This window comes from Xenia sp. Carnegie-2017, unplaced genomic scaffold (assembly GCF_021976095.1).
Source record: "Xenia sp. Carnegie-2017 unplaced genomic scaffold, XeniaSp_v1 HiC_scaffold_16, whole genome shotgun sequence".
NCBI classification, from domain to species: Eukaryota; Metazoa; Cnidaria; class Anthozoa; order Malacalcyonacea; family Xeniidae; genus Xenia; species Xenia sp. Carnegie-2017.
This window is the reverse complement of record NW_025813469.1, coordinates 733,498-749,823: the sequence shown is the minus strand read 5'-3', so window position 1 is coordinate 749,823 and position 16,326 is coordinate 733,498. Positions and strand designations below refer to the sequence as shown.

The 16,326-nt window shown below is 35.6% G+C and overlaps 3 protein-coding genes across 7 annotated transcripts; 1 reads left to right on the top strand and 2 right to left on the bottom strand.

Annotated features, from left to right (window-relative positions):
• Positions 1 to 2,279: 2,279 nt before the first annotated feature.
• On the top strand, positions 2,280 to 3,614 carry LOC124436775 (trafficking protein particle complex subunit 2-like protein). Of its 2 annotated transcripts, none has more exons than XM_046986739.1 (6): positions 2,280 to 2,354; positions 2,441 to 2,534; positions 2,842 to 2,920; positions 3,012 to 3,099; positions 3,166 to 3,245; positions 3,326 to 3,614. In XM_046986739.1, the coding sequence occupies exons 1-6, from the start codon at positions 2,322 to 2,324 to the stop codon at positions 3,366 to 3,368; spliced, it is 417 nt and encodes a 138-aa protein (XP_046842695.1). In that variant the 5' UTR covers positions 2,280 to 2,321; the 3' UTR covers positions 3,369 to 3,614. The 2 variants fall into 2 exon arrangements, with proteins under 2 accessions (XP_046842695.1, XP_046842696.1); XM_046986740.1 differs by having other exon boundaries at positions 2,300 to 2,354; positions 2,432 to 2,534.
• Positions 3,615 to 3,886: 272 nt separating this feature from the next.
• LOC124436774 (polyadenylate-binding protein 2-like) lies at positions 3,887 to 5,595 on the bottom strand. 4 transcript variants are annotated; one of them, XR_006945478.1, is made up of 9 exons: positions 5,220 to 5,595; positions 5,021 to 5,138; positions 4,881 to 4,939; positions 4,672 to 4,778; positions 4,523 to 4,610; positions 4,299 to 4,450; positions 4,141 to 4,199; positions 4,015 to 4,042; positions 3,887 to 3,913 (listed from the first exon to the last, which is right to left on the bottom strand). XR_006945478.1 is itself a non-coding variant. In XM_046986737.1 (8 exons), the coding sequence occupies exons 1-7, from the start codon at positions 5,397 to 5,399 to the stop codon at positions 4,169 to 4,171; spliced, it is 735 nt and encodes a 244-aa protein (XP_046842693.1). In that variant the 5' UTR covers positions 5,400 to 5,595; the 3' UTR covers positions 3,887 to 4,042; positions 4,141 to 4,168. The 4 variants fall into 4 exon arrangements, 3 of the variants coding, with proteins under 3 accessions (XP_046842693.1, XP_046842694.1, XP_046842691.1); XM_046986737.1 differs by having other exon boundaries at positions 3,887 to 4,042; XM_046986738.1 differs by lacking the exon at positions 4,015 to 4,042 and having other exon boundaries at positions 3,887 to 3,969.
• A 2,951-nt stretch (positions 5,596 to 8,546) lies between these two features.
• LOC124436803 (5-oxoprolinase-like) lies at positions 8,547 to 16,279 on the bottom strand. The gene is given in 35 exon segments (XM_046986775.1): positions 8,547 to 8,766; positions 8,865 to 8,962; positions 9,034 to 9,194; positions 9,284 to 9,366; positions 9,443 to 9,517; positions 9,589 to 9,738; positions 9,855 to 10,318; positions 10,394 to 10,486; positions 10,555 to 10,636; positions 10,878 to 10,979; positions 11,048 to 11,195; positions 11,277 to 11,380; positions 11,456 to 11,519; positions 11,585 to 11,697; positions 11,833 to 11,971; positions 12,053 to 12,102; positions 12,177 to 12,261; positions 12,339 to 12,420; positions 12,685 to 12,802; positions 12,906 to 13,121; positions 13,184 to 13,271; positions 13,395 to 13,449; positions 13,543 to 13,660; positions 13,772 to 13,860; positions 13,958 to 14,024; positions 14,107 to 14,152; positions 14,503 to 14,555; positions 14,643 to 14,695; positions 14,698 to 14,721; positions 14,816 to 14,931; positions 15,022 to 15,077; positions 15,159 to 15,209; positions 15,296 to 15,424; positions 15,514 to 15,705; positions 15,923 to 16,279. Coding segments are annotated over 35 exon segments (3,900 nt in total). The 5' UTR covers positions 16,094 to 16,279; the 3' UTR covers positions 8,547 to 8,601.
• Positions 16,280 to 16,326: the final 47 nt, after the last annotated feature.

Here is a 16,326-nt window from a genome sequence, read left to right as displayed (position 1 = left end):
TTGCATTTTAAAGTCTACTTGTATGTCCAGCTATCGATATTAGCAATAACAGGGAATAAGTTTGTAGACGGTTGCTTCTTATGAACATTCAAATCTTCGGATCTTGCATGTGTAACAATTATCTGAAATTTAATTTACAATTAATTTTTAAAGTTGCAAAGAAATTGCAATACGCTGGCAGAGTATTGCAAAATCTTTATTCTATATTCAGTCTATTTGAACTTGAAGTGATTACCGTATCCATCAAAAACTCTGTCGATGTTAAACATTTAGTCGCTATTTAATTTATTTATGATTGATGCTGCTATAACATTGAGGGATGTTTTAACAGTGTCTTCATGGATAAACATAGTGGATACAAACATTTTTTGATAAAGTTAATTGAAATATTTGACAGTAATTTAATGTTAACATCGACGTAAGCCGTCGCTGCAAATGTTTGCAGTTTACAGCTGTCGTCGGCTAATCATCGTAAATTGCAAGTTTCGACGGAAATTTCAACAGATCTTCTGCAAGCACTGATTTAACGAAATACATGAGCTTCAAGAGTTTGTCATGATGGTATTTTACTATTATTCTTACAGTTCTTCTTACATGGCAACCGTTGCAGATCAAACCTGCGGTGTGTATTTGTTTGTTTTGTTTGTCTTTTTGCTTGTTTGTTGCCCGTTTGTTTGTTTTGACATACCACTCACTTGTTATTCAGTATTTTTCAGATACGGAGGACGAGAAGATACAAGATGTGGAAGTCAGGGCTGTAAGTGTTTCTATCATTCATCAAATTTAACATTTTTTTCTTGAGTTTCTTTTAGAACGATGTAGCCTTCCATGGTCAACCAACGTTTCTTATGGAGTTATGGTAAGTGTAACCAATAATTTTTACTTGTTTCTAGACTATCCTTTAAGTGCTATTGTTTTAAAGAAAGCATTTTTAGAAAGATAAAATTTTAATTTTAATTCCTCTATCGGTGTTTGCAGATGATCAGTTGAAGATTTTGATTATGTCAAAATCATCAATGTCTAGAGCAAAATCCCATCGAAACCCACTAACACAAAAATATCCACATAAATGAGTATTTGCACTATTCTAACCTAATTAGAGAGTTCCCTCGCTCTCTAATTTAGGAACGAAGTGTTGCAAATAGTCGATGTATTCTAAAATAGACTTCTGCCACCTATTTTGGAATACTTTAGCACAAGATTTAACGCAAATTGTAATTAAAGTAAGATCTTGGACATTTGATATGAAGTGTGCTTCAGTTGAGTTAAGAGGGCATTGACATGAGAACCAAACATTTGAAACATTCATTAAGTATCTGGAATTAACTTATCCTATATTACTACTTGTTCATTCATGGAGATAGGTTGCTTCTGGATCGAATTGTTATTTTATGCGGTACCGATTTACGTTCGTTGTAGTTAATTATTTTCGAACTGTTTGACGTTGTTACTCGTTGCACTGTTTATTAAGAAGCATCATCTACAAAGTTTGTAGTTTTGTGGGAAAACTTAGTATAATTACAATCTATAACTTCCACCTTATTCACCTGTAAATAATTATGCATACCTAATGTATACCTCTGTTTCATCACATAACACTATATATATTATTTCATATCTATGTAAACTTTCTATTCACTTCGTACAGAAGATGGCATAAAGTATGCCGAAGCATGTTTGTTCAATTAGCAAAACTTGTTGTCTACTTAAAATGTCTAATCAGTCATTTCCTGCAATCTTATTGGCTGGAGCAGGGTCGGTATTCATGATATTTTAGCATTGTCCAAAAGTGTTAATGGAGTTCTCTGAGCCTACCAACCCCTGCTTCGTGGACCCTGGTTTTTGTGGGTAGCCACTAGGTTGCACCACGATAAAGTAGAAAATACCGAACAACCGACCGGCTTGGTTTCTATGTTTGAACTGGAAGTGCAAATAAACAAAGAACTTTCATAATGTACATTGCATATGAATGGAAAGCCAACTTATTAAAGATCCATCTTTCTAATACTATGACTAAAGGAATACAATATCCCACATTTGTTTCACTGTCGGTAGTCAAACCAAATAACTAAAGATGTCATGCTAATGCAAGCATTGCGGGCGATGCTTTATATTTGGATCTTCAAATTTACATAATATTTATTTTTTTGGTTATCAAGTCATTTCATTTTATCGTCATGTGCTCATTTCACGTTGGGCGTGAATGGAGGTTATATATATCCACATGTACGCTTTGCGTACCTGTTTCTTCATGTATCATTTCAATGGGAATACCGAAGTGCGATGGTGGAAACACAATAATAGTATAAGTGTGAAAGAAAATGGCAGTATGTGTTGCTGTTATTGCGAAAGAAGTATGGTGTTATTTTATAGATTTTTGTGACTACTTCTTGATTGATAAAGGTTGAACTGTCCGTATCTAACATTGCAGTTTGTTTAGAATCATCCACTGTTTTTGCGAACAATGTCACCCGAAGATGAGCTCAAATTTCACTACACTGTCCATACTTCTCTTGATGTTGTCGAGGAAAAAGGTATGAATCTATGCGTCGTTAAAGTGAATGGCTTAAATTTGGGACATTACATGTTTGCAGATGTCGATCGTCCAGGTTTTGCAGTCTTTACTTCTGAGAATGACTGTTGGTGTTGATGTCTGACGTTATGGCAACCTTCTGAGTTCTGACTCAACGTTAGTCCACACCATTGTCAATTGTCAACAGTCCTTCTCACGGCGCCACTTACTTTGATGATCCACATCTACAAACACAAACATTTATTTGTCCGTGTCATTACATTCGCAGACAACGATGCAATACCAAATAGAAAAGTTTTTGTTAACAGTGACATCATTGACAAAGAGCTCAAATGATCCAAGAGAACTCTACCTTGGTCTTCTTTATCCTACCGAAGATTATAAAGTGTATCCTTTATTGTTGTTTTGTACTATGCAACCTTGGATTGATTGATATACTATGTTCAAGACAGAAGTATTTTCATCTTCACTTCATAAGTTATGGCTATGTAACAAATACGAAGATCAAATTTGTCGTTGTTGTGGAATCAGCTAACAGTCAACTCAGAGACAATGAAATACGAAGTGTAAGAAATTTCGGGGAAAAATGGAAATTCAACAATCAAATCCACAAACTTATTCTTTGTTTCTAGATGTTCCAACGACTTCATGTGGCATATACCAACATGTTTTGCAATCCATTTTACACCCCTGGTGAAAACATAACATCGAGGTTTGCAATCATTTCAGTGCATCATTTTTTACTTTGCCAAAGCCTTAAAATAACATTGCCTTAAAAAATTGTTTGAATAGGAAATTTGAGACAGTGGTTGAAGAAATGATGAAACAAGATTAATTAGTCATTAGTGGGAAAATGTGCAATGTTCACTTTGCTTCTTTCACTCCTCATGCAAAAAACAGTCAAGTGATCTGATTTGATAATTTATTTAATAAGATAAAAATCCACAAATAACAATAAGATATTACATATTACATGAGTATCCATTTGTATCTATGTGTATCATTATCCATGGTGTTTGTTTCATGTTATCTTAAATTTTGTGTTGATGCTGAATGTAATAAAGTGGAAAATACCTCAAAATGAATATAAATCTAGTTTGAAATAATAAGTTTAACCATTATTTGAACTTTCTTTCAACTAGGTAAAAGAATTCCTTTCCTTGTTCGTTTTGTTAAGATTCAGCAAAGGCTTCCTGTAACTGAGACTTTTATAAAAACATTTCATTGTACATTTTTGTCAACATGATTTTAATGTACTTTCAAACAATCCATGCTCACAAATCTTTTCATTTTTTTTTTCTATTTTGCATGTTTTTTTTTTCATCTTTTCTTTTCTTTTTTTGTTTCTCTTGCATTATTTTTTTTCATCAGCAGTGCACCCTTTCAAATTTATCAAAAAGCGAAGATAGGATAAAAACCTTTCTGCTGTCAGAAAACTGAAAAGAAATTAAATTATAAAATGAAGAACTGTGGAGAATCACCTGATGACTGTTATACTGTCATAATTTGCTAAAAATAAAAAACATTTGGTATTAAATAAACACAAAAAAAAACATAAGGATGAATATGGTGAAAATAACAAATCATGTGTAATTAAATAACTCAACCATCCATATGAAAAACTCCACTTTTGCATTAATAAGGATACCATCTTGCTCGTCTAGGTCTAAATAATTTATTTAAAACAAAATAATACATTTAAAACAAAATAATTTAAGTTTAAAATATAAAGGTTGAAAATACAATTCTAATTCCAATGCATCACCTATACATTCCTCTGCCTCTGATGCGAGGTCGATAACCAGGAAAATAACCAGGGGAATGAAAACCTCTTGATCTACCACGTCCTCCTCTACCCCTTGGGAAACCTCGGTCTGTTGTGCTCACTCCAGGTTGGTTGGTCCTCTTTGGCATAACCTTTTTGAATGATTAAAAATAATTATCATAATTATTCTACTTTTCAAGCTAGCAGATGACAGTGTACAACACCTTAATCTGTCGACCTTTAAACAAGGAATCAGATAAAGCAACAGAGTTGCTCACACTTTCCTTATCAGCAAATTCAACATAGGCAAATCTGCAATGAATTTTATGTTAAAGTAAAACATGTAACGATAAAATATATAATTCAAACTAACCCTTTTGGATGGCCAGTATATTTATCGCATAGAATTGTCACTCTGTTAACAGAACCACAGCCATGAAAATGTTGCTCCAGCTCTTCTGCCGTAGCTGAATAATCCACCTGTAACAACAAATAATGGAACATTGCAAGTAATTTAACAATTTATACATCATGATTGAAAAGTTTATGAATGATTATGCTAGTGGTTTGTTTAAAACATACATTTCCGACATAAACTGATCTTGCATCAACTTCTTGTTTCTCTTCAAGCGAGGGCAAGGCTGCAACATAATTTGTTGTTGAATTTTAAATAATTTCTTTAAAAAGATAAATCGTCGAATTGTAAATTTTGACAACTGTACCTGTACTCGTGGGACTCATACTTAAATTTAACGAGCCTTCAATCTCTTTCTGCATGTCCTTCAATTTTTCAGCTTCTTCTTCCATTTCCTTTACTCTGGCTTTGATTGCCTCCAGCTCCTGAGGACATTTATATTGTACTATATATAAATAAATAGACAGCGATAACAATGAAATGGTTGTAATATAAAGAACACGAACTGGATCATCAACAGCTTCGTCATCTCCTTGATCTCGTCCAACGTCTAAAACGTCGAGAGTTGGATCCAAAACTCCGTCAGGACTCGACTCATCCAAAGACTTTGACCAGTTGAACTCTCCGAGACCAGTAGGCGAAGTACTATCACGACGACCTATGGAAGTGAGCACCTCGTCGCCCATAGCTAAGAACTGTTTCAAAAATAGCAACAAATTTTCAAAGTAAAATAAATCTAGTTTTCACAAAACTGGTTAAAATGAACAAGAAAAACGAATAATATTCCAGATTGAAAACGATTTAAAAGCTAAAATGTTTCTATATTTTTAAAATTAAATGATGTAAATTTGATGTTGACTGTAGAGAAATGAGCCTCCAGTTGCAACAACTTGTATGACTCTACTTCGTGTAACAAACACGAAGTGCATGCACAATATCAGTAAGTACCATACACCACTAATAAAACGCACACTTTTTCTGTAAACTTTACTATTTCCAAATAAAGCCTTAATTGTAACTAAGGCATACAACAATTAGATAAGATGATTTCTATGACAGCACTTCTATCAAGTACTCAGGCTTTTGAGAAATGAGGCGTGTCTGATTAATTAAGGAGCGAGAGAAGAGGACAGTATTCATACATGCATGTTTTAATCTCTGAGAAACATTTGATTTCAAAGGAACTTAATATGCAAAAGCATGCATATATGAATAAAATCTCTGTCGCTTATCGAGCTGGCAACGCCACTGCATGGGTCTTTTTAAAAGATACAATTTTTCCATTCTGCAGGTTTGGTTAAAAATTTCACAAAATCGTAACATTTCCCGAACTTTCCACCCGGATTCAACGTTCTTCTCTTCCCCTTTGGTCTACGCCACTGGAATCAAATATCTACAAGATTTATGTCTCCGCGACTTGTCCATCAAGATGGCTTAAAAACTCGATCACAAGACATAATTAGGAAATTCCCTGAAACTCTGAAGACGGACAAGTTTGGTCTCCATCAACAGAAAGATAATCTTCTAAAGTCGGTGCATCGTTAGATGAATCTAAAATGTCCAGCTGTGGATAAATTTTTACACCCTTTAACAAAGTTCTGTCAACGCGTTCCAGCTGTGCCTTGCTTGACCTTACTGTCTCATAATTCTTGGTTTCATTCTGCCAATCTTCGCCAAGATTGAAAACATATTGTTGACTGGCATCCGTTTCCATGAGACCAGAAACATCCCACGTAAATGAGTCAGAATATTTAATTCGAGCGTCATTCAAGGGAATTTTATCGACACAGTTAACTTTTTCACTTGATGATTTGACTCGTTTCATTGGGATTTGTTGCTCGGAGTTGTCTGTAATGAGCTTCGGTGCGCCAAATATTTCATTAGCAGTAGGTAAGATCTTGTCACTAGACGTTTTTGTATTGCAGAAAACAATTGCTGTATCCAGATGGCGTTGCTGTAAAAATGTATCTGCCTGAAGTCTTGATGCTGGAGACAATTGATTTCGCTCATCGTGATTTTGTTTGGCATTTTGCAATTTTGGTGTGCCATTCTCTGAGGTGAATCTACCCAAGAGTCCACCCAAATGCCTGTGACCACTGCTTGTACGAATCTTTTTGCGGGCCAACACCTGTATATGGCTGGCAACCTGTTTTCTTGAGCGTACCTTTCCCGTTTTCATGTATATATAACGGGAAATAAGCTCGTTGCGTCCGTACATTTTATCCTTGGCAGAGAGCATAATCTTTTGCCTCCCACAAGGAGGGTAGATGGCAAGCGCTTCTTGAAAGCGCTTCTCGATCTCACCTGACCACAATCCATCGGTAGAATCTTCAGTCATCTCTAGCCAATCAACATTTGCCAATATTATGCTAGATTGTCAAAGAAAACATCTCCTTATCAAAAATCCTTTTTTCCGTTCACTTCGAACATTTCGTCAATAAAACAGCTTACCCTACATCCTCAAAACCTATAAGTCATTATTGACATAAGAACAATTCTTCACAAAAGGATTGTTCTTTGGAGTCGTAGCTTTGCGCTCACTCGAGGCCCAATATTAAATACAAGACATTAAACGATAGAAGGATGGAGGTGAAAAAGAGCAACCTTTTGTAAACCTCTTGTATTTATTAGCTAACGTGTCGAACAATACGATTATTAAAATTTTAGTTACATTCATCAACATGTACAAACTAACCTGAAAAAGAGATCAATGTTTCTGCTTCGTTGTCCATTTTTGACGGAAACCTACTTTGATATTTGATGTTGCGCACAAACAGCAAACGTGATCATCAACTAGCACCTTAACATCTAAGACGTATATACATATCTCTTACGGGCAAACGTTCAATTTGTGTCCAAATTGAAACAGTCACCTGTGACTTCTGGTCAACATTTACATGGTTCAGTTCTCGCGTTCAAACTGCTTCAAAAAACCGAACACGGAAATAAATAATTGATGACGCTAGCTGTCGTTGATACAGGTCATTATGGCTATGACAGCGATGTATGTGCGTCCGAGTGATGCACTGTAACAGAATTAAATTTCAAGTATATAATGTAAGCAGATAAAAGGCAAAAAAGGAGTTTAGTTTTTCGGAGACAATAAAACGTGAACTCAAGTTTACTTCGTTGGTCCCTTTGGAGCTTTATTGCATTTTAAAGTGATTTTAAATTTTTGAACTATGCAATGTTTTTCTACATAAATCCTGCTTGGAAATACAAATTTAAGACATGTCTCTTGATAAGATGAATTCAGCAAAAAAGTAATACATTAAAACGCACACACTTCAATATTTCTGCACAGTAAAATCAGTTACCAAGGTAAAATTCATTTTAGTTTCACGTATTGACAGACGAGATAAGGAATTCAAATATGACGATAAACACAAAAGGTAAAAAAAATGAAAGATTTCCCTCTACACCTCAAACATAGATGAGCTTATTATTAGAATTTAAAAAGGGGCGAGTGGCTGAATGGTTAATGGCGTGAGCTGTAAGCCAGACGGCGCGGATTCAATCCCGGCTCGTGGCACATTTGGCAATGTGTCTGTAAACCTAGCCCGGGTTGACCAAAGCCATGTGAGGGAAATTTGGTAGAGGAAACTATGTCCTCGGATGGACTGTACCTGCATCTGCAATGTTGCAGCCTTGTCACACTGTGTCACGCTGATATCAGCGTTGTGGTTGCGTGAAGGGTACGAGTGATTGTAGTCTGGTCAGCTGCCTTCACTATAATAGTAACCAGGATGTTCCACTTTGTGGAACCTTCATACGTCGAAATCGACGGAGTCCATTATTAGAATTTACGATCGAAAAAAGAAATTTATTACCTATGCAAAGCTAAAATTTTAAAAGTTTAAAATAAAATTAAAATTAAAGATACATTCCCTAAGCTGATTCTTGCAATAGTCTATAAGCGTGAACACTTCCTTTTTCAATGAATGATTTTTCTTCTTTTTCTTCCAGGCGCTTACGTCGTACATTGACGTCATCATTATCGTCCAACTCGTTACCATACCCACCACCACCGGGCGTCTCCAAATGAAAACAGTCCTAATTAAATGAAATGACAGGAGTATCACTAACTTTAAGTTGTCATGGCAATGATACATAGATAAATTCAAAATTTTCTCGTTGATAAACAGAGTTACCCCAGCTTCCACTTTTACTGATGCTTTTCCTCCCAAATTTATTTTTCTACCATCTTTACATAAAAGGAGATTTCGACCTCGTGAACCGGAAGAGCCACCTTAACGTTACATCAAAATTTCACTTTTCTATGAACAGCGCATGACAGAAAATGGCCATTCTATAACATACCTTTTAAGCCATAGGGACAAAAAGCTCTCCTCTCGCTAAGTATTGATAATGTCAGCGGTCTTCTAAAGATCAATTCACGAACGACGCCATCCCCACCCTTATAAAGACCATGACCACCAGAACCTTGACTCAAATGGAAACTCTTTAATACAACTGGATATCTAAATATAAGAAACAAACAAAAACAACATTAGATAGCGTTGTGCATAAAGTGAACAAGTAATTGATAAAATCTTTGATAAATTTGAACCTTTTCTCAATAATCTCGGGGTCTGTGATTCGAGTGTTGGTCATGTGTGTATGAACGCCACTTCTACCGTTCCAATGAGATCCCTTAAATCCAGAAAGGCAAATATTTGTAGCAGATATGACAACAATAGTTCATGTTTTGTGAGCCAGCAATACTTACTGCTCCTGCACCACCGGCCACGGTCTCGTAATATCCACAGGATTCGTCTCCAAACGTCGTATTATTCATACAGCCCTAAAAGAAAGGAAAAGTGATGAAAAAACAAACAATAAATCTCTTCATCTTTTGTTTATCGTTTCACCTACCTGCGAGGCAGCGCAAGTTTCAAACGCTAGAAAGATGACGTCAACTATTCGTTGTGACGTAAGCACATTCCCGCCAACCACCGCGGCTTTTTCCGAAGGCGACAAGATTGTGCCCGACGGAATAATCAACTGAATGGGTTTTAGACAGCCCTAAAATGAAGTTAATTAAAACTAATCAATCAATACCCCCCAGATTTCAATATTGTTCTTTTTATTGTTCCTAAGTGTACCTTAAAATCACCTAAACTTACTCCCAATTGTACTACCTGATTCAATGGTACATCATAGCCGACCATACAACGTAAGCAATATATAATTGCCGAGAGAACGATAGCACGTGGGACATTGGTATTGCCATAAACCTCGGGTCCAGTCCCAGTAAAATCAAACACAGCACTTCCATCATCTGCAATACAAACAGATAAACATATTGGCGTTCCATCATCCATGTGATCAACCGCTGACAACAATGTTCGGCCAGTTTGTTCTTTAGTCTTGGATCGAATTTCCCTCAGCATGTTGCGAACAGCAAGTTCAGCGTTTGCCTGTATGTGGCTCATGTAGGCTTGTACAACATCCAGACTGTATTCCTCTATGAGTTCAGTTATGAGAGCAATTCCTTTGTTATTAGCAGCCACTTGTGCTTTAAGATCGGATAAATTGTCTCGAAGATTGCGCGTTCCACTGCTACCGGGATAGATCTTAGGTTGCATAAGTTTCTCGGTGACACCTGATGAAAAAAAACAAATATGTTGAAGTCATATATTGATTTACTTTATTTTCCAAAGATAGTAGTTATAAACACCTTTTTCATCAAATCTTCCATCGTGAACTAACTTGAATGATTTGAAAGTGGCTCCTTCTTCAGAAAGACTTTTAGAATGCGGTGGCATAGAACCTTTAGAGTAAATGGTAAATTTACAATATTTGTCATACACATATTGGAGTGTAAGCTGCGCTACATACCGGGTGTTAATCCCCCAATATCGGCATGGTGACCCCTGTTAGCTACAAAAAATACGGGCTTTTCTTGCCCGGGATAAAATACCTTGAACATAAAAATAAAAGAAGATGAAGATAATGAACAAGATCAAGGAGATGACGGAAAAAACAACAAAGAAATAAAGTTAGACGAAGAGAATATAAGAAGAACGCACTGACAACTGATGATAATGGTTGTTATATTACATTTTCTCGTTGATAATAAGCTAGGGAGATAATGTATCAACAAATAATTACAGTTAATTAAAGTAAATAATTACAGTTAAATTAGTTAATGAATTACTTACCGGTGTAATCACAGTTAGATCAGGCAAATGACTTCCACCACAAGAAGGATGGTTGCAAAGAATAACATCACCTTTAGTCATATTTTCTCCAAGCTGCTGTATCTGAAACAGAAAGGGAAGGTAAAGACGATGCAAATCATCAATAGATTTCTTTGCAAAGATTTCATTACCTGATATTGGACAGTTTCTTGCATGGCTCCAAGGTGCACTGGAATATGTGGTGCATTCGCAACCAGTCCCCCATCTGGCCCAAACATGGCACAAGAAAAATCAAGACGTTCTTTGATATTCGTAGATATAGCGGTTCGTTGTAGAACCCTTGGGAGTAGAAAATATCCTTTTAAACTAACATCAAGAAAGAACTCTTTACTTCTGTCATAGTTTCTAGTCAAAAACTACCTTCCCATTTGCTCTGCAATACTCATAAAACGATGTGAAAAGATTGACAATTGAATTGCATCAAGATCCGTAGTTATTTGACGTAACGATGTATCTTGGCCAATCTACAATGTACAAACAGGACAATCTTGTCTATGTCCTTTCCATAAATAATAGGTTACATTCCTGAATTTTCAAACCTGAATTTTAATGTCTCCCGATTTAGTAATCGATGCAACACAGAAGGGTTCAATCAGGATAGTACTGCAAAGAATCGATAGTTATACACAAAACAACAAGAATTGAAAAGCTGTAAATATTTAACTTACCAAGCTTTATCAATAATTATTGCAGGGCCGTTGATTTCATGACCATAGTTTAGTTTCACAGACAAATAAACTCTAGTATCGACAAAGCCATTTTCAAAATAACATTTCGTCATCTATACATGATTAAAGATAGCTAAACCATTTTGGTCATTATATAGAGTTCTATACAAAACATGTCGCAGTGAAGCATTATTTATTACTGAATAATTATATAAATGAAAACATAAAGATTGCAACTTTGTACTTACATTATCCCACGAGGGTTCTTCTGAGGAGAAACTAGACTCGAAATTCTGTTCAATAGACGAACGTCCAATTCCGCGCACGCGTACATCGTCCACAATGATGGTGCGGTCTGGGATTGTGAAGCCAAATTCTGTAGAATATCTGTGAAATAGATTCAAACAGAACAAGGTTATGCAGAAAAATAGTATCCATGCATATTTCTAAGGAGAACGTGTATAATACCTTGTAAGAAATGCTTTTTCAAAGTCTCCATGTGCACAACCTTTAGACGTCTATTATTAAGGGACGTCTGTTGACTTTTTTCACACAATATTAAATAATTAGTGCTAGTAAACATAAAACGTACATCGTGTTTTTCAGCTGTACACATTAATGAACAATCTGTCCCTTCATAACGCATATTTAGAAACACTTCTGTAAAGATATCTTCTCTATAAAAGCAAAAAAAAAACAAAAAAAATTTACGTAGATATGAAAGTGATTCACCATAATAATCACTATTTTGTACCTAGAAAAACCCTGATCTCTTAACTCGTCTTGGCATCTCTTTTTCAATACTTCGATGCGAGCGTCCAAATAGTCGAACGAATCTATGTTTGTTTGGAAAAACAAAACAACAAAACTAACATGAAATACAATTCATGATTTAAAAAATCTGTGCAAAGTAACCAACTGTTTAAAAAAAACCGAACTGCAAAAATAACGAGCCTAAATTCACATATTCAGCGTTCAAATGTTCGAAATTATTATTTACCTTTTCGCTTGTTAATAATGAATTAATTACCACTAGATTAGTAATTGAAATCTTAGATTTAACTTATTAATTAAGTCAACGTTAATTATGAGTTAATCACCATTAGCATAGATCTTCGAACATGTCTCCTGGGCTTCATGAACGACGTCAGCTAAAGCAATTCCGTACGCAGAAAGAATACCAGCGTATCTACATATAAAACATGAAGATGAGACAATCTTTCATTTTCTTGTACAATGACATATTACTGCAATAAGTTTACAGAAGTCATTTGGCTTTGATAATCATAACAAATTTCCATCACATACTTGTGAATAAAACGGTCGACATTCCAAGGGATCTTGCTACAGCGCATGCGTGCTGACCACCAGCTCCCCCAAAGCACGCTAGTACATGACGTGACGTATCATAACCTTTTGCCTGAGTCAACGCTCTGATTGGTCGACACATGTTCTCGTTTGCAACTCTTATGAAACCCATGGCTACTTCTTCCACAAGCATCGCGTCCTTTTTATCAGCTGCAAGGGATTCGTTGATCTAAAACCATTAAGAATTTAAAATAAGAACAGAAAAAGGCAAGATTATTGTCAAGAACTAACCTCTTGTGTTAATTTTTGGAAATACTCATACGAGGCTGTCATATCTAAAGGCTGGTCTTCATTGGCTCCGAAAATACATGGAAAATATCTAAGAACGACGAGGATGAAACAGACCATTCAGCGTAACTGAAAACTGAACAGATGATAGCAAAAAACATGCAACTTTTATAAATAAATGCGAGTAATTTCTCTTAAAAAATCTGAGACGTACTCCGGAAGCAACCTTCCCAAGACAAGATTAGCGTCAGTTACGGCCAAATTTCCTCCTAAGTTAAAATCACATTAAACAAGTTTATCTTTCTCATTGAACATACGTGTTTCATATTCAAGCAAACATATTCCTTCATCAAAAAGCGCACCTTTCCTGTAACACACTGGTCCAGGATGAGCTCCAACAGATTCTGGACCGACGACGAAAATTCCCGAACGAAACAACAATCGTGAACCACCGCCAGCAGCTACAGTGTTCACATCGAGCTGTTGGTGGATAATAAAGACGATTGTGAACTACACTACAAGATCAATGTGAGCGATGGGAATTGAATCTAGGCCATTGATCTAGGCCAGCTTAATAACATTCAATTTTACCTGAGGAGCCTGAATCGTAATCCCGGCAGTTGTCGTCTCAAAAACATGCTCAAGATGGCCAGCGTAACGGGAGACGTCAGTCGAGGTACCTATAAGATAAGTGAGTGAATACAATGAAGTTCACAATGAGAAAAGATTCTGTTGGCAAAGGCCAAAGATTACACGTTGAGCCTAAAGTCAACATACCTCCCATGTCAAATCCTATTACAGGTTGACCAGTTGTCTTGTTATATGTTGTCATTGCGTAGCCAACCTGAAAGATAAGCAAATTATTTTCAAATTCTTCTATAGCATTGCACCATGTTGTTGTTTTGTAATCAAACAACTTTACATACAACTCCTCCAGCAGGTCCTGATAATATCGCTCGAGAACCAGTGAACCTAGTATGAAAACAAAACAGCAAATGAGCGAAAGTAAACCATATTTTCGCATGTCCAATTCACTCAATGATGAAGAAAACGTCCTTGAATGAGAACACGTTGTTTCCATGAATAATTTTGGAGATAATTTACCTTTACAATTGTTGAGCATATACAAATATGTATTTGTGATTTTTTAAACCCGCGCTTAAAATTTACTGTTTTCGTAAGGTCTCAATGTTGTTCTCAGTCCTCAATGGCCCTCAAAAATTTTGCAAATGTTGCAGAAATATTGCAACACAAACGGGGATTTAAATGACTTACGTCAATCCCGACGCGACTAAAATCGTAAAATATTTTTGCTTGCCTACTTTTGAACGGGAGTAAGGCCTCCGTCAGATTGCATGAACAGAACTCGTACATCCTAAAGTTTGGAGAAGGTAATCAAAGAAAAGAATCAGAAAAAGAAAAGAGAGAGAGAGAAAAATTTTGTACCAGTACAATGGCAAACCTGTAGGTTATTCTGAAAGCCAGAAACGAATCCATTGACATATCTTTTGATACAGGAGTCAAATAAGCATCAGCACAAGCTGAAAGATGATAGCTATGAGCATTATCATCAAACAATATGGAATTCTACTGTTGGCAACTCTTAATTTTGTTCATTCATGTACATGAGCATACCTGTCAATCCCCTAGGAACCATTTTTATCATTGGCATGACAACAGAAGACAGTGACACCTGAGTGAATCCAATTTCTGTGGCTAATTTGCCAATTTCTTGTTCATGATGCTCATAGCTGAAAATAATACAAATAAATTATTAATAATATTAAAATAGAGGTGGTTTGTAAAATGAAGTCATTTTAGATGTTTTTATTATATTGTACATGTATGAATGCATCAGGATGATTGCCAAACATCTTATTCCTTTCTCATATACTTTCTAAAATCAGGAAAAGTACATGAATTTCAATGCTAAAAACTAAATCATATCAATAGAATCAGTGATTTCTTCTCAATTTACCTTTAAATCTTCCTTTATGCTTTCATAATCCAATTTTTCCCAAATTTGAAGCTAAAAATTACAAATTATAAATAAAAAAATTTAAATTTGCAAGACAATAATTTTTATAGATAAACACATCAAAAGACAATTCTTACAGTAACATCAGATTTTCCAGACACATTTCCATGATGCGGATAAGAAATTCTACAGTTTTCTTGAGTTAAAACCACCCTCTCTTTTACCTCTATCACTTCTTCATATAAAATGTCTGGCATTTCAATTTTCTTATACGTACATACAATGAAAAAACATAGAAACAATGATATAAAAAAGTATAGAAAAAATATTCTCACGCAAGTCTTTGTAAACATACCAGATCAAATATTTTTGGTCTTGATTGGTTACCAATGAATAGAAGATCTTTGAATCCTTTGTTTATCACCAATGCCACGCGCTCTCCTTTTCTTTCCAACAAAGCATTGGTTGCAACTGTAGTGCCCATGCGAATCCACTTGATGTACGAAGGATTGATAGGTTCATTAGGAGGCATGGGAGTACCAGTTTCCTGATTTTAGGAAATCAAAATCACCACCACAATCATACATCAACTTTAGAGGGTTTGCAAATAGCAAGAACATATCATTTTGATTCTACTAAAAAGATAATCTAGCAGGCCATTTTGGCATTTAGTTTTGCATTTTTTTACTCATTAAATCGTACACGGCTCGCAAACTGTATGGTCTGGCAGTGGTAAAAAGATTATTGGTATACTGTCTACAAACCTTTTCCAAAATACGTCTTATTGCTTCGCGAGGTGCATCGAGATAGTTTGCAGGGTCTTCAGAAAGCAATTTCATAACTACTTTACCACTGGGTGTCACTGCAAACACATCTGTGAAAGTTCCACCACGATCAATCGCGAAAGAAAAGCTTTTGTGAAACTTTTTGTCCATATTTTGCAAAAGCAGCCAGGAGCTTGCCAAAAAGATGACAAACTGAATGCGTTGGTAACGTTGTAAGAGGAATATCGCGCTGTCAATAAATATAAATTGTCCTTATAACAACGTTAAAATTAATTTTACTAACAAAGAGTAGTAAAATATGGTGAAATGTCTCTCTAATAAACGTTTTCTTTATAAATCTCCACTCACTATTAAAACCGGAAAGAGGATTCTCAAGTGGTACT